Source organism: Engraulis encrasicolus, chromosome 19 (assembly GCF_034702125.1).
Source record: "Engraulis encrasicolus isolate BLACKSEA-1 chromosome 19, IST_EnEncr_1.0, whole genome shotgun sequence".
Taxonomy (NCBI): Eukaryota; Metazoa; Chordata; class Actinopteri; order Clupeiformes; family Engraulidae; genus Engraulis; species Engraulis encrasicolus.
Window position 1 is genome coordinate 1,833,788 of NC_085875.1, and position 23,777 is coordinate 1,857,564.

General features: G+C 40.2%; 1 protein-coding gene across 1 annotated transcript in view; it reads right to left on the minus strand.

Moving 5' to 3' along the window:
• The window catches only part of msh4 (mutS homolog 4), a 37,089-nt gene extending 30,248 nt beyond the window's left edge, over positions 1-6,841 (minus strand). The window contains exons 1-7 of the mRNA XM_063183994.1: positions 6,790-6,841; positions 6,184-6,350; positions 3,682-3,792; positions 3,070-3,185; positions 2,340-2,513; positions 1,517-1,646; positions 624-666 (exon numbers count right to left, since the gene is read on the minus strand). Coding sequence (XP_063040064.1) covers positions 624-666; positions 1,517-1,646; positions 2,340-2,513; positions 3,070-3,185; positions 3,682-3,792; positions 6,184-6,350; positions 6,790-6,841 — 793 coding nt within the window. The remainder of the gene's footprint in view (positions 1-623; positions 667-1,516; positions 1,647-2,339; positions 2,514-3,069; positions 3,186-3,681; positions 3,793-6,183; positions 6,351-6,789) is intronic.
• Positions 6,842-23,777: the final 16,936 nt, after the last annotated feature.

A 23,777-nucleotide genomic window follows, 5' to 3' on the forward strand; every position in this document is an offset into this window, starting at 1 on the left:
TGCACTTGGCAACATTGAAACCATAAGCGGGAGGAACCGCTCTTAAAGTGACAGACGCGTTGCGCTCTGTCACAAGCCCATAAATGAGTTGTCCCCACTTTTTAAATGTTGTACAGTTGTGCCATAGTCGAATCAAACATTTACCGCGTCTGTCACACCCCCACCTACTTGTACTCATTTGTTTCTGAAAACTGAAAGGGAAGGCGGCGCCGTGACGTCATCGGCTGCCGACACTGTTTATTCTGACAGCAGTATGAAGAGCCTCATTCGCTCGCTCAATCAGCTAGGACTGCAAAACGCTTGTAAACATTTGCTTTTTGGGAGTAAGATTTGGATTTTGCAAAAATGGTTCGAATGTGTACATGGTCCGCCATTTTGAATTTCCAAAAATAGCCATTTTTAGCTGCAAAAATGACTGTACTTGGACCATACTAGAAAATATTAGTTTATTAGTTAGTAAACTTTCATGAAAACATTAATTTTGGCAACAGGCAACCCAGTTTCAATTCAGTTTCAGCATAGTTGCAGTACCTTTTTTGACCATTTCCTGCACAGTGTCCTTTTGATGTTGAATTGGAGAGTTAACGTGGGTTATTGCGAACCTTAACAAATATACACCTTACCATTCTTGAGACCAAAGAAGAGCTCCTCATCATCCAGAAATTCCTAAAAAAAAAAAAAAGGACAAGAAAACAAACAAAAAAACCAACACTGTAGTACTGAATTCACAATAACGGCAAATTGTGAGACAGTGTAATTACCCAGAACATGCTTGCTGCAGAATATGCATGTGTGGGCACATTTCGCCTTGCCATGCAAATTATTATGTCAATTTTGTGTGCGGGAGAACACCTGACATAATAAGGTCTGCTTGTGGTGCAATATTGACAAAAACATGAGGGGCAATCTTCCAAACTTCCATGTTGAGGTTACAGAAGAGTCAAACAATGGTGGAAAACATTAGACCAGTGGTTCTGAAACTGTGGGCCGGGGCCCACTGGTGGGCCCTGAAGGTATTCCAAGTGGGCCTTGAAATCATTTTTTAAAAATCAAAATAACATTTTTGTGTGTGTTGCTGTTGATTCATTTGAGTTTTATTGTTTATCGGGTCATAGATCGGGCCCCGAACATTTGATCAAATTTCAGGTGGGCCCCAAGTTGGAAAAGGTTGAGAACCCCTGCATTAGACCATGAGAGCCCCGTTGGCTATCTGCCCCCCAGATAATACCTACAGTATCGCGTGAAGTGTGAAGAAATGCACCGCTAATGTAAAAGTGCTCCGTTTGTCGTGAAGCAAGCACTGTATGTAACCTCGGCTGCATGCATAGTTTTAGGCACACAGCAAGCATGTCCCCAGTTTTACCCCTTTTTCTGTGTGAACAAGGCAGACAACTTTTAATCATTCATAACATAGAACACTTAATACATTCTGGGTTTTTTCCCAAACTTTTGTTAAGTAGCAATATAATATGGGTGCTTTGATGTGGATTTAAAAAAAAAACAGACATGAAGAGACCTGTATTGTGTCCAAGCGAATATTGATGGTGACAACGTCGACAAGAGGTTCCAGAATGTTGGAGCGAAGTCTTCTCTCGCCTCCTTGGGTCTTGGTGTAATTTAGAACACCCAATAAACACTGGTCACTCCTGGCAACAAGAAAGCAGAGAATGCGTGCACATCAGTGGCACAGAAGCTGGACAAAACAAAATTACTGTAAGTAAATAATACATTTCCGCCACACTGTTAATGCTCCCAGTTGTTCAATGGCACAACGTTTCGGACCTCAGTCCTTCTTCAAGTGCAACCTCAAGGTCGAATAAATGGCCAATCACGTTTCCAACAAGAAATTGCATTGATAGCCTCCAGACTATCTCACAAGAGAGATAGTCTGCTGTTGACCATGCAAGACTTCAACAGTTGTGACCTGACGTTCCATGCTTTCAACATATGCATTGCACCAGCGTGATGTGATGGGAACCAAGAAACCACTAAACACACACACACATATACACATACACACACACACACACACACACATATACACAAAAAGACATCTAACTTCCACAACAGGGGTCTATACTAAGAAGCTGGTTAAGGAGTAAACCAGGTTAAGTTAAGAGTTGAATCATCTAATACAAGAGCATGGAGCCCTCATTTTCTTCAGAAAGGTTTATACCTGAAAGGTTTTGGTTTACACCTGAACCAGCTTCTTAGTATAGGCCCCAGTACTCGATCCTTAGCCAAATTCCCCGTCTCTCTGACCCCCCCCAAAAAAAAAATTTTTCCTGTCTCTCTCTACTGTCCTGTTAAAGTGAGAATTTTTTAAAAAAAATACCCACCGGTGATCTCTGTTGTTGACCACAAGCTCCAGGTTGGTGGCGGAGGCTGAGTCGATCATAGCAGAGTGATCGCTGCCCTGGAAACTCACTTTGAGGGAGCGTGGCGCAAAAATAGAGTTCTGCATGAACTCAAAGTACTTCAGCAGGGCGGCAGAGGCAGCCAGGCAGTAATACCTTTTGGAGAGATCAGATCAACTTCAAGTTCACGTTCAAGTTTATTGTAGCCATAGCAACAGTATCAAACACAGTTGCTAGGAATGTGCTCTGGTTTGCCCACAAATTCAACAACACAACCAAACAAAACAAAACAAACTACAGGGGGGGCATGAGAGAAAAACAAGAGGGGCCATTGAAAAGTGCAATGAGACATTAAAAGTGCATTTGGTTGGGGTTACATTGTGCAAATTAAGTAAAAGGTAGAAGCTTAATTATATATATAAGCTTTATGACACCCTAAACGCAAGAAAAGTAAAAAGCAACTGGGTGCTCATTCCGTAAGAAATAAATTAATATGGGCAATAAAGAACACAGCGACTTGGAGTGCTGTCCTGTCCCCTTTATTTTGAGAGATAAGATAATGCATGCTACACATCGGATTAGTACTGTGGGATTGGCTTATTCAACCAAGGCTTTTATATCATTAACACATAAAGACTAATTACTACTAACACAGTCCATACAATTATTTAGCAAACTTCTAAAAATGATGTGGAAGATAGAAGAAACTTACTTATTTTGAACTTCCATTAAAACTGAGCTGATTTCTGGAGCGCTGAGTTGTTGGATGTATTCAAAACCTTTCCTCTCATTAAAATATTTTCTCTGTACAGTTGTAAGTGTCACATTCTGTAATTGAAATTGTAATAATCACTTTAAAACCTCATGAAACCACACAGAAACACATCTCCGCTGCATTAGGCATGAACTCTCGGACTTTCTTGGAACACATTTACAATAGAATATACAATAGAGTATTTTATGACACAATATCACAACTATGAAGTTGAGTCAAAGTGCTTCCAAATACACACACACACCCATTCCCACATTCACACACCAGCACTGGAGGCTGTACTGCGCCAGTTGTCCGGGGTTCAGATGATAATGTGTGCCCTGCGCACCCATGCAGGCACGCATGCATGCACGCACACGAGCACACACACTGGATGCAATCGTAACATACTGTAGCCTTATCCCATAACACCAAGATCTACTAACACAGGAAGACTGTATTCTACTTATTTCTGAAAATGTGATCATTTCTGTTACGACTACAACTCACAGGGTTTATGTTTCTAATAATATGTATACACAATATAATACAATTTTGGGTTTAACATACCTGGAAGTTTTCTGAGATCAGGTTGTAGAGCTTTGTGGATTTGCCCTTATCGCAGGCTGTGTCCGGCATCAAAATTTCCAAGGGCGCCAACACATGGAGTTTGGTAATGACCTGCAATTCAAAGGCATTGAATGGTTATTCACATTTTAATACCAGACTACCCTTAGTGCTTCTTCGGCACTTTTGAATTACTTTGTAATTAATGAATGGTCCGATTCCGCTTCTCTGTGGAGGATTTAGTCGTCTCTAATCTATTGAATTGTAGTCGACTTACTGTTTTAATGGTTGTGATTTTATGGTTTTTGTGTAGATACACAGTATCTATTTGTCATTGATAGGAAATCTAATGCAACAAATTAGATTTGTGAAAATGTAAATATTTGTATTATTCATTGTAAAAGGAAAAAACAAAATGGTCAGCGTCTGCGCCAAGACTTTTCAACCGTGTCTTGCCTGCCTCCGCTCACAAAAAGTAGTGATCACTCAACGTTACAAAAAAGGAGGCGCACTCAAAACTTAGGAATAAAATGTATATTGTAGCCGAAACGTTACAAAAGAAGTCAGTGACTAAAACTGGAGCAACATTAGTGACTGACTTCTTTTGTAACTTTTCAGCTACAATATAGATTTTCTACCCAAGTCTTATGTGTGCCTCCTTTTTTCTTACTTCCGTGTTTTCTTTCTTACGTCATGGCCCTGTTGCCTGAGAGAACATGGCGGCGCCCGGGGAGGGAGAGTCAGAGCAGTAACTTGAATTTCAAACATTCGCGGGTGTTACTCTTTCTAGCTTACACATGTGAACAAGGTGAGAAATCGATTTTGGGGGACATACCAAGGGAAATAGAGTAAATTTGAAACTTTTAGTTTAAACTCAAGACAAGGCACGTTGGGTAGCACAACAGATTCTCTTCACACAGGCTTGTGGGGGGATTATTTGAGGTTGGTTATTATAGAGGTGGCCAAGTGTCAAACGTGGATTATTTAAAACAGGCTGAGCTCTTGAACTAGCAGGATTACCAACGCCACTGGGTTAACTAAAGCGGGTTAATCTCTTCAACCGAGTATAGTTTATCTTGCTAGTTTAACCCCTTACCACAGAGCCTATGTTATTACCTTACTGTCACCAACATTGTAATGGCTATGTCTTAATCTGTTACTTAAGGCTCTTGGTACTGTCATAGCGATGTTGTAATGATGTAGTTGAGTATTTTCAGCAAATAATGAATAGACCAGCCGGCAACCCCATCTGCAGTAAGAGGCTACAGGTACACTGTGTAGGATGGTGGACACCAGAGTAGGCATTGCAACTATGCTGCTCAATGAAACTGTGTACTGCCAAATTTGATCTTTTCATGAATATTTACTAAATAATGAACTAATATATACGTACTAGTATGACCAAAGTACAGTACGTTTTTGAGTCAAAGATGTCTGGACATTCAAAATGGCGAACAATGGAGAAAATTCCACTTTTCATGTATGAAAAGTGCAAGTTTCCCAGTCATAATGAATACTTAGAATTTGATGGTGGTGGTGACTATTCATGACAGAAGTAACATTTGTGAATGGCAGCATGAATGATGTAAATAAACTACTAAAAATATTACACAGTGCACCTTTAACAGAGTGGGGACTGGAGTGGAGGAGGAATTCCCTGAACTTATCTTTAAAGGGACACTGTGTGAGATTTTTAGTTGCTAATTTCCAGAATTCATGCTGTCCATTCTCTAATGTTACCTTTTTCATGAATACTTACCACCACCATCAAATTCTAAGTATTCATTATGACTGGAAAAATTGCACTTTTCGTACATGAAAAGGGGGATCTTCTCCATGGTCCGCCATTTTAAATTTCCAAAAATAGCCATTTCTAGCAGCAAAAATGACTGTACTTTGACCATACTAGAAAATATTTGAAGAGTTCAGATGCAAAACCCCCTAACTCCATTTCTGAAGACCTGCACTTCTACATTTTCAGAGAACCCCATTGTTGGTTTGGTTTACATTCATGTACTTGATAATACATATAAATAGTTATATGACATAAATAACATTTAAAAAATGCAATTTTGATAGCTTTGTATTAAATAAAAATGAATTAATATTATTTTCTGAAAAGGCACTTAGAGGGTTTTGCATCTGAACTCTTCATTTGTTTATTACTAAGTAAACTTTCATGTAGAGATCAAATTGGGCAATAGGGAGCCTAGTTTCAATGAGCAGCATAGTTGCAGTACCTTTTTCGACCATTTCCTGCACAGTGTCCCTTTAAGTACGGTACTCTACACACCTAGAGTAACACCTGCATATGCTGACAATAGAATGGAAACTCTTTTTTTGTGCTTTTATTTGTGATAGGACAGTGAGAGAGACAGGAAACGAATGGGGAGAGACAGACGGGGAAAGACTGGCAAATTACCCAGGCCACAATCGAACCTGGGTCGCCGACGTAGTAACTCAGTGCCCTACCGTTAGGCCACAGTAGGGCCACTCTGCACTCACCTTTGCGTAGGTACCGGTGTCTGCAAACTGTGACAGGACGAGCTCTGGGCACTTCAGGTTAATGCTGGCCATGCCGATCTCCCCCCTGGCCAAACCACGCCCCTCAACCAGAGCCACGATGACCGACACCGCATTACTAGATGTTGCAGAGGAGCCGGTTGTCGTAGCTTTGAGACAAGTAAACATAGAAACAGATAAACAAACAAATGATGAGCTCTTTTCCAAAATGAGATATATCCATTTTATAGAATGTTGGACATTCCATTGAATTGCATTGCAAAATGCATTTTATAGAGGTTAAAAAAGTATGTTCTCAAAACATTTGAATGGCAAGATTTCACACATAGATGATAGGACTTTTTAACTGTCAATTCCAATATTAAAATGCAAAAAGTCAAAAATGGTGGATATAGCGTTTTGGAAAAGAGCTCTTCAAATATACAAGGCAAAGAAGACACAAAGTCAGAAGAACCACAGGGAGGGAGGATGAGGATGGAGGAGTTATCCAAAAAAAAAAGGCCACACCTTACATAAAGTGTTTTTTTTAATTGCACATATGCATTTCGGGCGTGTGCCTTCTTCTCTGTGCCTGAAGAAGGCACACACCGAAAAGCGTTTGCAAGGTGCAGCCTCTTTCTTGAAAACTTGAGCTGACCATCTTGGCCAGCAACCTCACAGTCTAAGTATTTAAGAGTAAAGTATTCTCCAAGCTAAAAAAAGAAAAATGGCTTGGATGCAGGAGAAGTCCCATGTTGTTTCTACTGTTATAGGATTCAGAGTCAGACCAGGAACTTTCCAACCCAAACTTCAAAACTTCATTAAAGTGATACTGTCCCATTTTTGGAAATAAGCTTATTTTACACCTTCCCTAGAGTAAAATAATAGGGTTTTACCGTTATCCTGCACTTTTAACCGTTCTCTGGGTATGGCAGTGCAAATGTTACCTCCATACTAGCAGTTAACATTGAGTCCTACGAGACCAACTTGCGGCTAATTGGTCTCATATTACTCAATGTTAACTGTTAGCTTGGAGGTGAAATGTGCACTGCCATAACTAGAAAACGGTTGGAAGTACAGGAGCACAGTAAAAGCCTATTATTTAACTCAAGGGGAGGTGTAAAATAAGCTTATTTCCAAAAATGGGACAGTATCACTTTAAGCTACGGCTGCCAAGTAGTACTCTAGCAGGTCTAGGCTGGGCAGATAAAATGCTAGAGCAGGGGTAGGACTGGGTACCGAAATTCAATTCTTTGATGGAACCGAATTAAAAGCTAAGGTTCTACTTGGCATCGAAACGTGCCTTGTCTGTCGGTTCCACGTTTCGGTTCCTGAAGTCTGACTGTCAGAGCCATCAAATGTGTGTTTAAGCACGCGGCCATTTCAGCCAACCACAAGTGTCACAAACTGACCACGCTCCTCCTCTTCCCGTTTCGCACCTCATTTAAACGATTGATAAGACAGCTGATTTTCAACCAGCTGATTGTACTAGGCTACTTGAGAAACAAAAACATGCCGTCGAAAGCGTGGCTATATTTCAGGAAAGTAGATAAGGAAGGAGCGCGCTGCAATATCTGCGATAAACTAATATCATGCAAGAATTTGCGTGCAGAGAGTTGCAGCATCTTTACAACCGCAACACCGTCAACCTCAACTATGCCTGCTGCAATACCGTCAACCTCAACCATGACCTCGACTCTTCAGGAAGATGTCTCTGACTCCTTGGAAACATGTTTTTCCATGAAAAGAGCTAACTTAGAAATAACTGGTCTTGTGTTGGGGACATACAAATGTAGCATATTTAGACCGTCGGTTTAATTCGAGGGAACAAAGAACACAGCCACAAAAAAGATTTCCTCTCTATCCGGCTGGAGAATAACGCCATTGTTTACTTGAAGTAACAGCCGCTTAAGGTTAAATAACTGTGGATTGAAAGAACATAAAAACGTTCCGTAAAAAACTGTAAAAAGCTAAGAATCTCAGCTTTCGAACAAGCCCTAACACATGTCTGTAGGTCTAGGTTAAGGAGATCGCTGGCTGTTAGGAAAAAAATGACGAGATAAAAAAAAAATGGTTGGAAAGCGCTATTTTTTCACTTGCAACAGCGGCCGCTTACAGTTCAATAACTTTTGATTGAAAGAACATAAAAACGTGCCGTAAAAACCTATAAAAAGCTAAGATTCGCAGCTTTCGAAACGACGGAACCGGAAATGGAACCGGAACCGAAAATTGTCAATCAATACCTAGGCCTAAGCAGGGGTGTCAAACTTGTTTTGATCTATTATATTTGATCTTACTTACTGTACCTGTAGGCCAGACCAATAACATACTTGCAAAATATCACAAATTTCTGATTCAAATCAGAATCACATTGCAGTCAACCATCTCGAGGTGGATGACAAAAGGTATATCACGACTGGAGCATTGACTGTAAATGACGAGCAAAAAATGATTCTGAAGTATTGAAAACCTGCAGCAACGTTGTAATGGGAGGAGACTTTCTCTTTTTTTCCGACATTCTTATTTTTATTTATTTTTTTGTCTGGGGCCGGATTGAACCATCAGGCAGGCTGCATCCGCCCACCCAGGCCTTATGTGTAAAATCCCGGTACTAGATAATTTGCATTTATAAAATCCTTTATTTATAAAGGTACATGCATATTACATACATGTAGATTACATGCATCGAACCACACTCCGCCCAAAACTAGTTGGGTTGAAGAATAAATAAAAAAATCATTCTAAACATTGTGAAAATGTCAGGTCAAAGCTGTATTATGATATGATATGGTAGAAACTAGGGGTGTGCTCAAAATATCGATATCAGGAGACATCGTTATACATATGTCTGTTTTCTTAAAAAATTGAAAAAATGAATGAAAACTCAAAAATGTAGGCCCAAAATATTGCGATACGTATCATATCGTGACCCCTGTATCGGGATGTGTATCGTATCACAAGGTGGTTGGCAATACCCACCCCTTATAGAAACGTACTTGTGCGGTCAGTGCGAGGGGTCTGGGCACTGGCTGATCTAGGAGTTCTCAACCTCGGAGTCCCAGTAAAACGTGGGATGGATCTTACAGTTTGGTTCAACTGAATGGAAGTAGAAGCTGATTTGTTCAAAAAAGAAAAGAAAGAAAGAAAGAAAGAAAGAAAGAAAGAAAGAAAGAAAGAAAGAAAGAAAGACATAACCACAAACAATTTTCACAAGCAAATAACACTTGTTTAAATAAGGGGCAGGCTATACTGATTTACATTACTCAAAAACAACTTATGAGGAATCTATACTAGTAAGTATACAGTAAAGAAAATAAAAAATAAAATGACGCTTAATTTGTGTGGTTGTATGTTCATTGTTCACTTGTTCACTGCAAGACCTGAAGCTATGTGCAATGATGTGGTGGTGATGGTGATGATGATGATGATGATGATGATGATGATGATGATGATGATGATAATAATGCTCCTCATATTAATGTCATATTATTAAAGCACTTACAAACACATACGTAATTACACAACTGCGAGATGTTTAATGAGCAAATATTCATATTAGATCCTGGTAAGACATCTTAGAACCACTATTGGCAATGCATTTTACATGGAAGTGTCAAGCTAATGTTAGTCAGGAGATAGGTACCCTCCCAACTTTCTGGCAAATGTAAAAACATATATAGTCCATGAGCCAGACCACCGATCGCAATCGAAAGGGTGGGCAAAGTCTTGTTGGTATTTTATTATTGCTATATATGTCCAGTTTATGAATTGGTATGATAACCTTTGCAGAACAGTAGCTTTATCATATTTATCATGCATTTCTTATTTGAACCATTTTACACTAAAAACGCCTAGGCTAATTTGCTAATATCTTGATAAATTGAACATAAAAATGACTTTGAGATAAATATATTTATAGGAAAAGATGTTATACAAAATTCTTGGATAGTTCAAAGGGCACGTTACACATATTTCCCACTTAATTTAGTTCAGGCCCCCATTTTCACTGACTTTTCATTTAAAAATGAGGGTTTATTTCTCAAGAGTGAAAATACTGGAAGATTGGGTAAAAAAATAAATCTTCTATGCCTCACCACACAATTTTCCCAGTACATTACAATACAGGTGGGTTTTGTATTACAAGTTTCCTTAATAGTTATGTTTCATTATCCAAACAAAGTGTAATGTACTTAAATGTAAACTAATTTACAGACACACTCGAATTTGATATGTAGACAAAGACCTATTTGATGAAGCAGAGACTACACTTTTTACATCGACTAAGGGTGTTTGGAGAGGATAAAGTAACTTTTTGTTTTGTGGGGAGCCGTTTTCATTCGTGGGCCACTTCAAATTTTACAAAAGGCTGCACTATGAACACAGATCAGGATTTCCCCCTGCAGTTTAGGCCTATATTGAAGGTGGGCACCTTCACAATAGACCCCACCTCCATAGGTCCCCTGAAAACAACTTAATTGTATTGCAAATGAAATTTCTAAGAGTTCTTTACAAAGCATGTCAAATTCCATTTGAAGCTGCATAAGATTAAAATTATATCTTGAGACATAAGTTAGATTCCCACCCTTGTATTATAAACTATATTATATCAGGGGGAATTGTCACATGCTTTTGATCTCAAGAATTTCTACCGTAGATGATCATGCCAATATGGAACACATTGTGACAAAATAAAAAGGGAACTTTCTTTCTTTTTTCGTCCAATACTGCGAAGGGTCAGGTGCTTTAGCACCACCAAGTCCGTTCCTATATCTGTGCATGCCTATGATACAATCACTTCGGTTTGGAAATCTAACCATAAAAGTAAAGTACCAAATCAACAGACTGACCCGCTCTGCACTGAAAGTAGTGGGGGTGAGGGATCACCCCACCTTCAAAGCAACATACTGTATGAAGAGTCCAGAGAGCAGGCCAGTAACAGGGAATAACAGATTACATGTTTCACGATTATTAACAATCAAAAAATTGAAGAGTTGCATTCTCTTAAAGTTACTGCTTCAGTGTCTGGTAATGAAAGTACATTTACTATGTGAAAATAAGTGGTGGTTTCTAGATTCATATGTTATGCTATTCTCAAATTTTGATAATTCCACACATAACCCAGAGAAAACACATAATGTGCATGCGTGTTGGTGTGGCAGTGGCTGTGTGTCTGTGCCTGACAGATGGAGTTGACTCTATGAACTTTATCTGCTTGCATTTGTCTCCTTCTGCTCAAATATCTACCTTCATCTGGCTGTCCCTGCTGGTAACTCTTATAATGTCATCTTCGGCTGAGTTTCCCAAAAACACGTAGCCTCTTACTGCAGCTGGGGCCGCCGGCGACCCTATTCACTTGCTGAAAATGCTTAACTACATCATAACAACATTGCTATGAAATTACAGAGAGCCATAGTGCTGCTCTAAGGGGTTAAGTAGTAATAAGTAGTACTTAAGTATGAGGCACCCTTTAGACAATATCAGGGATCAATTCAAGTTTATACAATACCTTTTCTTGTACATGCATGCTTAAAATTAGAGGTGCACCGAAATGAAAATTTGTGGCCGAAACCGATACCGAATAATAATTAAGCACTTGGCCGAATACCGAAAACGAAAACGAATATTACAATTCAGTCAAAAGTGATCAAAAGTTAGGTTTTTCACTATTTTTAAATATTGCTGAAATCTACGGTTTACAATAAATGTTTTGAGATGTTTTTGAAAGAAAATAAATGTGTATTTGAAGTCTTCAAATGTTAGAGTAGAACTGAAATTAGTTTAATTAATGCCCATTTTCAATTCATTTTCTATTCGGCCTCCGATTCGGCCGCTCAATTGGCTTTCGGCCGAAAACCGAAAGTGTCTTTTTTTTTGCGTTTTCGGCCGAATATTTTCTGCGGCCGAATTTTCGGTGCACCTCTATTAAACATAACACATGTGTGAGGAAAAGTCCTATACACTTTTAGTGGTGATGTGTATATTCCTGATATACTGACAAGGGGCCACCTCATACTTGTGTACTTTACCTGTACCTCATACATGTGTAATTTGTAGTTATTAAAATGGGTGATTTTATTTTTACTCAAATTACAATTTGGCCCAAGTATTTTACTTACATCTACATTGAGTACTGAGGAAGGCAAAATTAAAATAAAGGGGAAAATCTGTCAGACATGAAGGGAAATTGTGTGTTATTACCATTTACCATAAATTATCTATTTTGGACTAATCTATTGGATTACTATCTAGGGCCCGCCACAGACTGTACACAATAGAGTTGCAAGCGACTGGCTGAGAATAGTAGAGCACACACCAGGGACTAGATCTGAGGGAGTAGCAACGCAGCCTGAAAACAGTTTTTTTAGAAGATATACAAGATCGATGGATACAATTTTCTCCTTGGATCTACACGATTCACAGAAATGACCCATTTTTATTTCAAAACGGTGAATTTCGCCGAAAGGTGAGGGATTTTCATGCCTGTTTCCACCTCTGGTAGCCTCCTACTGCAAATGGGCCTGGCGACATAAGCTGGGACAGGACTTGGAGCTGTCCATGGATGTATTCATGAAGCATTTAGGTGCCAACTCTACATAACATCGACAAATATGTAGAACATAAATACAACCCGCTACCAGCTTTTTGCTCTCAGCATGGAGAGTGTGAATCAAGCCAACTTCCACCATGTGAGGACTGCCTCCTCATGCATGCTATGTTTGCCAACTATCAGGCTGGCATCTTGAGAGCAAGTCTTCAGCAGCATCCACAAATCCCCAGCCCACTTGACCATGGCTGGGCCAACTATGAAAATGACCAGCTCACTATGGATGCGGCAATCTCCAGCCCCTGAGGCAGTGCTACAACTGATGTCTTGCAAGTGCAGCCATCAATGCAAACTGCCGGATTGCCAATGTCTGAGAAGTAGCTCAAAATGCACAACCCTCTAAAAACTTCAGACATGCGTATATCAGCATGAAGACGATAATCATGGTGACATATTTCCAGATGCTTACTGGACTGAGTCAGATCTTGAGGACTGAAATAATGCTCTTTAGTTTATTTTAACATGGTTAATCTGTATTTGTTCATGGTGTTTGTTCATGTTATTCTTGCTGTTGCAGGACACGTTAAATTAAAAAAAAAAAAAAAAAAAGATTTTATATGTTGCCATTTTTATCACATTTTGTCATTCACATATTGCTTAGGTGATTCTATTAGGTCTATTGGTATGGTCTAACAACCGTTTTAGGGTCTTGATTGAAGGGAAAGCATCCCTGAGGAAATGTAAGTGCCCTGTGTGGTCAACAAACTGCATAATAACAAAGAACAACAATACAGTTTTCACATTTCCGTTTTACTGGTCCACCATTTCAATGCATGATCTTTCACTAACTACCTCTTTGCAATGGTTATCATGCCATATTAATGTACAGTATATGGTTGTCACATGTTAGTATGTGTTAATTCATTATGTTTTTGGTGTTGCTTTGCTGTTGGGGGAAAAGTAAAAAAAAGTACAAATAATAATAATAAAAAAATTTCATATGTTATCCTTTTTATCACATTTTGTCATTCACACATATTGCTGAGGTGATTCTATTAGGCCTATTAGTGTGCTCTAACAACCCCTGTAGGGTCTTAATAGAAGGGGAAGCATCCCTAAGGTAATTCAAGCACCCTGTGTGGTCAATTAACTACATAATAGCAAAGAACCACAATACCGATTTTCACATTTCCATTTTACTGGTCCACCATTTCAACACATGATAACTACCAAAAAGCTACCTGTTTGCAATGGTTATCATGCCAAAATGTTTACTTGAGATGTCCAAGAAGTCAAAAAACCAGATTAGAACTTGCCCACCCGTTTGATTGCGAGAGGTCAATTTTTGGGTCCTGGCTCAAGGCCTAATAGGCTATAGTAAAAGTTTTAGTATGAAACTATAAGTGTGAGTCTTAGTATACTTAGTCTTAGACTTCAGTTTTTACTTTTCATACTTCACTATACTATTCTTAAGTATATAAAATATAGTTTACAAAAAGGCACTAGGCAGTTGTACATGAGGAATGAGTTCATTTCTGCCAACTTCTTCTAACTTCATGTAGAATAATTGTATGTTTGTACAACCGTCGTGGTACATGTATATGAAGTAGTTTAGAGAAGTGATGCTAACACCAATGACAGCATCCTGGCTAATGTGAACTTACAGTTGTTGTCTGTTGGTACCGGTGTCTCCTCCGTTGATGAAAGAGGACATGAACTCCTGGTTGTGTGAGGGCCTAAAAATGATGGTGATGACTGGACGTCTTCCGAAGAAAAAAACGAATGTGACCTTTTCGAGTTGAAAGGTGTAACAGCAGGTGTTGGTCTGTTACTTGGCATTGGCGCCTTCTCGGCCATTTCGCTCCTTTTCATTGAACACTTTCACCAAAAAACACGAGACTTCACATTAATTGTGAATACACACAAACACCGAGAATGCTGGAGTATCTGTCTGCCTCAGGATATACAGCAAATGCGCTTACATCGATCAACTTTCCGTGTCCAGGACTGGGCTGGCGCCCTCAAAATCTTTCCAAAATCTTGATTCAACACCACTGAAGATCACGCGCCCCAGCTGTTCATGAACGTTCCAAGGGGTGTGGGAAGAATGTGGCAAAATGTTACAACTCCAAAACACCAAAGCCCTATCAGTGTTTTTTCAACACTGGGGTCGCCTAAAATTTAAATGCAATGCAATGTCAATGTCTGAAAAAAGTATTTCTACCAACAATATTTCCAATGAATATAAAGTTGTTAATAATATTGTGATTGAAACCGTGCATACAGTCTTAAACAGTCCTGCTGTTTGGTAGCAAAGAAACTTTGTATGGGGTCCCTAGAAATTTGGGATGTCAAAATGGGGACCTGTGGCAATGTTGGGAACCACTGCATCTGAAACTGGTGTCTCAGATCTATCAAGGTCACCCTATTGATAATAGATCAACTCCCCAAATGTGAGGGCACTACTGGAAGGAACTAGTTTTTAAATAATCTGTCTGAGAAAGATGTACAATGGGATATAGATATATTTCACAGCTGGCCAAAATCAAAATCTGGGATGAATTCAGGGGCCAAATTCAATACTCATTTTTTTTAAATGCACTGAAATTGTGCATACAGCACAAGCGACTAGGCAAATAACACATTAATTCCCATCATGTATTATTGTATACTGAGCTAATTAGTATGTGCTGCTGTAACTCCAGTGTGAACCCACTTATAATTCTTGCGATTTTTACCTTCAATTCATATTTTTATAGATCAATGGTGTACATGAAACCAACTGTATTACACATTTAAAAGAATCTCGCAGGCCAAATAAAATGGCTCCGCGGGCCAAATCTGGCCCCTGGGCCTAAGTTTGACATCCCTGATTTGGCATTTGTCATTTGGCTGCATCTTCTGCATGTAAGGCCCTTGGGGGATCTGGGGGATCTCTTATTGAATTATCAATTATACCTGACAATATGCACAGCTCTGACTCCTGACAAAGCTGTGCAAATATAGTGCAAATTGTCAAATACAATAACAGGCTTTTTTTTCAGATGGCATGTCAACCCCACCCCTTTTTTGTCTTGCTTGCCAAGTCTTTTAATGTTACACGTGATCAACGATTTCAATGCTTTCATTCGCGATGAAGCAGTGATGCTTTTGGTAGGCTGCGCGCATGCTCACTTTGCCAGTTTGAATTTTCCAGCAAAAGCATCACTGCTTCATCACGATCACAGCAAAAGCATAACTGCTTCATCACGAGCAAACCCAATTAAATATTGTTTGTCCTGCTTTACTCCTGTCTTAACTCCCCCCCCCACCCCCCAATTACCAATGATAGCCCTTTTAAAAGCTGTTGGCTTGCCCATGTTGACAATTTGTGGCGTCATGAGGTTGAAATAAAAATCCTAAATTGAACTGCTGAGACACTTATCCTTCCTGACCCAGAAGTGGACAACAAAGCACTCAGTAACCTCGGCAACATCTTTGTACTGTGAATCATAGCCTACTGGCAGGACCGTATTGAGGAAATGTGGTGCCCCCTTTGTAAACAATATTTGTTGGTCACTGGTACGTGACCTAGTGGTTAGAGAGTTGGTCTTTCAATCTAGGGGTTGCAGGTTCGAATCCCCCCTGACCTCTCCCTACATCTCCATCCATGGCTGAAGTGCCCTTGAGCAAGGCACCTAATCCCACATTGCTCCAGGGACTGTAACCAATACCCTGAAAAATAATAACTGTAAGTCACTTTGAATAAAATGAAAGCGTCAGCTAAGTGCAATGTAATGTAATGGTCAAAATGTTTGGGGCCCCTGGTCACTGTGTGTGCCCCGGGGCACTGTGCCGTTGGCCCTTATTGATAATCCGGCCCTGCTACTGAGATTTGGACGGGCACTATAGAGTGCCGGAGCCTGGGCATGATTTCAATTCAAATTGAACAAAGAGAACCTTTGAAATGTTGACATCTAGAAACAAAAACAATTTTTTAAAAATTTTGTAATTTTGTACAATGTGTTAAGGAAGAGTGGTGGCATACTGTACTACAACTGTGTAAAACCGGTACAATATACCGTACCTTACAAACCACCAGGAGGTTGTGTTGAGATGTTAAAATAAAGGTAAAATGTTTGTGAAAATGTTTTCCCCCCTGGACATTCTACTGCCTGACACCTAATGTTTCTATTTTATATATATATATATATATATATATATATACATTTTTTTTTTTAGGGCCTTTTATGCCTTTATTTGATAGGTCAGTCTAAAATAATGATAGGAAGCGAGTGGGATAGAGAGACGGGGTGGGATCGGGAAATGACCCCGGCCGGACTCGAACCAGGGTCCCCGTGGGCATGCAAGCCCGTGGGCATGCAAGCCCCGTGGGCATGCAAGCCCCGTGGGCATGCAAGCCCCGTGGGCATGCAAGCCCCGTGGGCATGCAAGCCCCGTGGGCATGCAAGCCCGTGGGCGCCGCAGCGCCCCCCAACACCTAATGTTTCATGTACACGTTTGAAGAACCATGTGGTCAGAAATGTATAAAGTAGAAGTACCGCTATGGATGCACTAGTGACAGCCATAGCCTAGTGGTTAGAGAGTTGGTCTTTCAATCTAGGAGTTGCCAGTTTGAATTCCCCCCTGACCTCTCCCTACATCTCCATCCATGGCTGAAGTGCCCTTGAGCAAGGCACCTAACCCCACATTGCTCCAGGAACTGTAACCAATACCCTGGAAAAATAATAGTTGTAAGTCGCTTTGAATGAAAACGTCAGCTAAGTGCAATGTTATGTAATGTAATGTAATGGATGGAATGCAAACTGCTACACTTCAGAAACACTAATATATATATATATATATATAAAACAGAGATGACTGGGGCACTAAGATACTTTTTAGTTATTTTATTGTGGTGCAAGCAGTGACTTCCCTTTTACTGTTATGGATGCTACGGCTCTAAATTAACTTTTGTTGGTGTTCCTCTAACTCGCCAAGCACGCAGTCACTAGTGTGTGAAAGAGGCTAGTAACTTTACTTTGCCTACCAGCCAAACAGAATTTTCACCAGCGGTTAGCAGGTGTTAATTCAGAGCTCTGGATGTTTTCACAACACTAGTAGTTTGGTATTACATAGTTACAAGTAGATAATATACTAACCGTGTTGTAATTACATCCTTAACAGTACTTCTACTTCATACAGGGGGTGGACAAAATTACTGAGACACCTGTCACTTTAGTGTCATTTAGGTCCTCTTGCGGCCTCAGTTAATCCTGTTGGATGTGGTTCATCCTTCTTGGTGGTATGCAGACATCACCTTGGACATTGTGGCTCTTGATAAATCACAAAGTCTTGCTGTCTCGGTCAAAGATGCAACAGTTACACACGTACCAAGAATGTATCATTTTTGAGCAAAAGTATGCTCTTACCCTGCTAGTTGAACCTTCACGCTTCACTTTACTGGTACAAAGTGCCATTAATGAACATTGGCCAACAGGCTGGTCCACTTGAGCCATGAAACTTTCCACACTAAAATGACAGGTGTCTCAGATATTTTGTCCACCCCCTGTACATCTCTGCATGGAGCATCACACTAGCCTGTTTATTTCCCAGACCACATTAATTACTTCGCAATTCATTTTTTGGTCTGGATCCTTGATGCCCTGGAGCGCAAAATGAACAGTTTGGCCTGTCAGGCTAGCAGCACACCAGCAGTGCCGGTTCTGTCTATTTTGGGGCCCTAGGCGTGGCCGGATTAATGCACAGGCAGGATACAGGGGTGATGGTGAAAAAAAATCCTGAGCCTGAACTTCTTCCCCTGCTGTAACGACGACGACAAGATGCTGCATAGTGATGTAACGTAGGCCTACTTTGACATATTATTCAAACATTTAATAGCCTGTGTATGACCATTATTCAAGCCTGATAGAAGAAGACCCTGAACATGTAACACTTTCTGAGATAATAACCTAATGACTAATTAATATCAATGTTTTTTATTTTTGCAAACTCTGTCAAGCCTGAAATCAGGCATGGAGCCTGAATACTATCAGCCCTGTAGATATGGCTGCAGCCTAGGGCCCCCCACCTGCCAGGGGGCTAGGTGAAATAGACATGAGATAGACATGAGGCCCTCTTGAGTTATTTCTTTGCTGGCATTCACATTGGCATGGCTGACTGTTGGGATCCCCATACAGTGGACAGTTTTGATGGGGCCCTATAGTAATTAGTCTGCTGGCATTCACATTGGCATGGCTGACTGTTGGGATCCCCATACAGTGGACAGTTTTGATGGGGCCCTAGGTAATTAGCCTGCGTTACAATATGCAACTTTGCCTCCTCCACTTGTGCTTGTGGCCTTGCCCCTCCTCCGTGGAGAATACGATAAAGTTTCCCAGCTGTCAGTCTAGCCACAACAACTTTTGAGGGACTGTTTTTCATTCACCGTCCCAATTGCAAATGAGAAGAAGGCTTTACAATTGAGCTTTTGCAAGATATTGAAATATAATGCTGTGGTCAGTGATGTCATCATGACATATTACTTCCTGGTACGAGGAGACAAGCACAAGTGGAGGAGGCAAGGTTGCATATTGTAACGCACACCTTAGTGCAGGTTCAATTGTCTCAAAAATAAGGTTTAGGAACATTTCATATAGATTTTTCCAAATTGCGTTTTTTATCAACTACAGACCCCATAGTCTTCAGATCCACCTGTTTCCAATTTTTTTCTGAAGTGGAAACGCCCAAAATCCAAGATGGCGGATATATGGTCATATTCTAACACAATTGAATGTAATTGAAAGAAACATGTCATATACATTTTTGGAATTGGTGTTTTTTATATTTCCCACACCCCCTGCACAAAAAACAACCTGTTTCCACCCCCGCCCCTTAAGTTTTAGTACCAAAATCCAAGATGGCGGACATGACATGTAGCATAAATTATGTATTTGGTGTTTTAAGGTATTTAAAGTCATTGTTTTGTCTTGTATTTGTAATATTCACAATGGATAAATGACTGTTCAGTCAGCCAGTACATGAACTTCATTAAAAAATTATTCAATCTGTTGTAAAAATTCAATATGACATCAGAAAAGGCATTGAACGGCTCTTTTTATGACCAGGTAATGTGTCTTATCCTATTTATTTGTAGGACCCCCTCTGAATACAAAACAACTTGTTTTTATTTTCCCTTTAACTTTCAGAAGCAAAATCCATTAGCAAAATAAGGACATTTTAGTGTTTTAACCCATTAAGACATGGCGTTATAAATTTGCTGTTACCAGAATGGCAATGACCAAGTCGTTGTGCATTACTAACACAATACTTCATAGTATTGTAGTACTATGCTAGTTAACTTTCAATGTCTATTACAGCGTGCCACAGGAGGTACGGCGTGCATTAAGGGGTTAAGGGCTACGGTCTATAAAGTCATTCTGCAGTATTGTACGCCTATTGGTAATATTTTGATAGGCACGTTATCAACATGTATCTCATATTTTGCCAAAATTCAACATGGTGTCCAAAAACCCTTGAACTAGCAAATAACCTAGATCTCATCTATATCTGAACTGACCCCTGATCTCAATAGCATAGCAGCAGGTGGAGCCAGTGTGATTTATGACAGGAGTGGAGCCCTCTGTCCATCCTCACGATGCCTCAGAGGTAGAACATCTGAAGTTTGGGGTGACACACCTTAAATGTTGCGCGCAAAGACTGGCTTGCAATTTGCCAGTTGCAAAAAAAAGGCCAGTTGCCTCCAACTAAGCTCTACAGACTGATCAGGAAGTACAAAACAATCCTATTAATTCATTTCATAGAACTATCCAGAAGAGTGGGCAATAGGACCACCTCATTCCACACATTAATATAGAGACAATACTCTGTAGCATCAGACATGGGCGCCGCTAGGGGGGGTGAAATGTTACAGATTCTAAGGGCCCAAGCACTAACAGCACTGACAGGGGCCCTTATGGGGGTCCAAAAATCAAATATTTTGTGGGCCCCAACATTTCTGGAGGCAGACACAATTTACATTCACATTTGTGCCACCAATACTTCATGATGCCAAAGGTCTTACAAAGGTATGATAGTGTGGCCATTACTAGGGTCATGGGTGTACACTGACTGTCATGCCAAAGAGCCTAGTTATGTGAGCAAAGAGCATGGCAAGATTGTTGGAATTGGAGGACTGCAGCATCCCAGGCAGAACATTTGGTTTAACACTAGAACTACCAGGATTTTTCTGCCTACCTAGAAGTACCAGAGAGGGGTCATTTGACCCGGCGGCTTTTACCTAATACACTAATCACTCATTTTGTTATGGTAATGAGGCTGTTAGGGGCCGTGTGTGGGGTGAGGGGTGAGGCGGTCACACCTTACAGTGCTAACAGCCAAGACAAACAGGGACAGACAGCTTCTTCCCAAGGGCTGTCAGCCTCCAAAATCACCACAGGTAAATAGCAACTTGCATGAAGATATCAGCAATAAAGACAGATAGCACAGTTTGGCGGACAGTGTGTTACAGTTTTTCTCCATTGGTTTGGCTCATTTCTTGAAACTGAGATGTCATTCTCAAAACATTGACAAATCCCACAACTAATTTGCAGTTCCTCACAACAGAATGGCATTTATCATTGCTTTCATCAAATTTCAAATGCTTTTGTTCATGTCTCAATCATTTAGTACTTCCTTGCACATGGCTATGTACAAGTAGCCTGGTCCTGACCATCCCATAATACTACCATTTCATTTCGTATTCATGGTCTGGCATTTGTTTGCTCTGAAGCGATTGTAGGAAGCAGGAAGTTTGCACTCAGTTATGGTTTGAAATTATTGGACACCTCTCACCCAATCGTTGGCAGTTACTCAACAACAACATAGCGCAGACCAATGGCTCTGGCGCAGATGTGTACGTCATTGTCACGAGCGTCCTCCCCCTTTCGCCCCCACGTGGGGGGCGTATTCGCTTATTGGCTGTTTTCTGGGGGGGCGTTGCGATCAAAATTCTACTGCTCCAGGCACTCCACAGAGAAGCACGGCTAGACTACAGTAGTGGAGCCAATCCTTTGGCGGAAGTACGTAGGATGGCTCGCGAGGCTAATGTACAAGTATCCTACAGTTAACACAATCAGCTTACATTTAGTAGAATTTTCAAATGAATGTACCTTGCTGATCTATCCCAATTGGTTGATTCTCAGTGTAATGGTTGTCCTGAAAACATGTCAGCACATTTTCTTCATATAAGTCATCAATGAACGTGTGAATGTCCCATGTGATCATGACGAATCATATGACTGCAACCAGATAATGGTTGAATTACAGTTTTTTCTCGATTGGTTTGGCTCATTTCTTGAAACTGAGATGACATTCCTATAACCATTGGGTCATTTGGCCAAACATTCTTACACTTCTGCACAACAGTTCAGATAACTAGCAAAATGTCATATACCTCCCAAAACACCTCATTTTTGCATCAGCACTAAACCGTCTCACATATAAATAGTCAGTACCATCAAAATGGCATAGATCCTTCTCAATTGCTTTGGCTCATTTGCATTCATTTAGTCCTTCTGTCAAAATAAACTGGATGGTTCAGCATAACTACATGGATCCTCATCACTCGCTCATATCACCCCAAAAACAGTTTACCCATGTGTCAAAACTAAATTTCTTCCCCACATATATTATCAGTACTCCCAAAATACATTGTCCCTTTGCCATTGTGTAAGCACTGCCAGTCAAAATGGTTAGGTGTTTTATCTACGTTCAGCTAACAGATTTCGACTATGTACGTATACAAATGAAAAAGTGAGTGAAACCATTGAAGTTTGACAACACAGATAATTTACCAAGGATAGTTATCAGTAACTTTCTTTACTGTAAATTCATATACAGAAAGTAATGCCCATATATCACAGGTTTCTCATGGGTTTGGCTCATTTCTCAAAACAGAGATAACATTCTCAAAATAACATGGACAAATGCCAAAGCAACTAGCAATTGTTCAAAACAGAATGTCGTTTGAAAAAAATGTCATGAAATTAGCCAAATAACAGAGGAAACTGTAGTATACACGGTTGTAAAATTATTTTCTACTAACTAGTAAAGTTACAATACCATCTGACCTGTTGAACACTGTCATGAATTTACTATGTAATGAAATTCTTAAAATATGATGTCCTTGACTGTTTTGGGAATTGCGTAGACCACTTTGCATATGATGACTTACACAATGAAATAATGCTGACGTGTTTTGGAGAGGGCAACCATTAGACTGAGAATTGTCTAATTCATTTAGATAAGCAAGGTCAATTTATTTGGAAAATGTGCTGAATGTATGCTGAATGTGTCAACTGAAGGGTATTTGTACATATCCATCTGCAGAGATGTACTAAACATTTGAGGCATGTACAAAGCATTTGATATCTGATGAAAGCAATGAAAAATGCCATTCTGTTTTGGGAAATTGCAAGTTGGTTTGGGGATTTGTCTGTGTTGTTTTGAGAATGTCATCTCAATTTCGAGAAATTAGCCAAACCAATCGAGAAAAACTGTAACGTGTGAATCTCCCATGCCATGTGACCATAAAGACTCATGTGAATGCAACCTGGCAATTGTTAGATGGATAAATACCAGTGCATGTGGACTACTGCTTCATTTCCCTCAAGAATTTTGTGGTGAAAGAAGCTCCTCTCCAAGGAACGAAGATGCAGAGATACAGCACTCAACAGGCATTGGAAATGATCCACACACACACACACACACACACACACACACACACACACACACACACACACTCTGTGTCTCAAGTGACAGCTGTGAGCTGCTAACAGCCACATTTCCACAACAAAGGGAGTGTCCGCAGGGGGTCCAAAGGGTCAAATGACCCTCTTGTGGGGCTTTTAGGTAAAAAGGTCAATTGACCCCTCCGTGGTAGTTCTAGTGTTAATAGCCTTCAGATAAGCTGAAGCCGACCCTGAAGCAACTTTGTAGACCTTGGCCTTGACATAGGCAGCCAAACCAGTGCATATGCAATACTACTGTACAGGTAGCACTGCATAACAGGTAC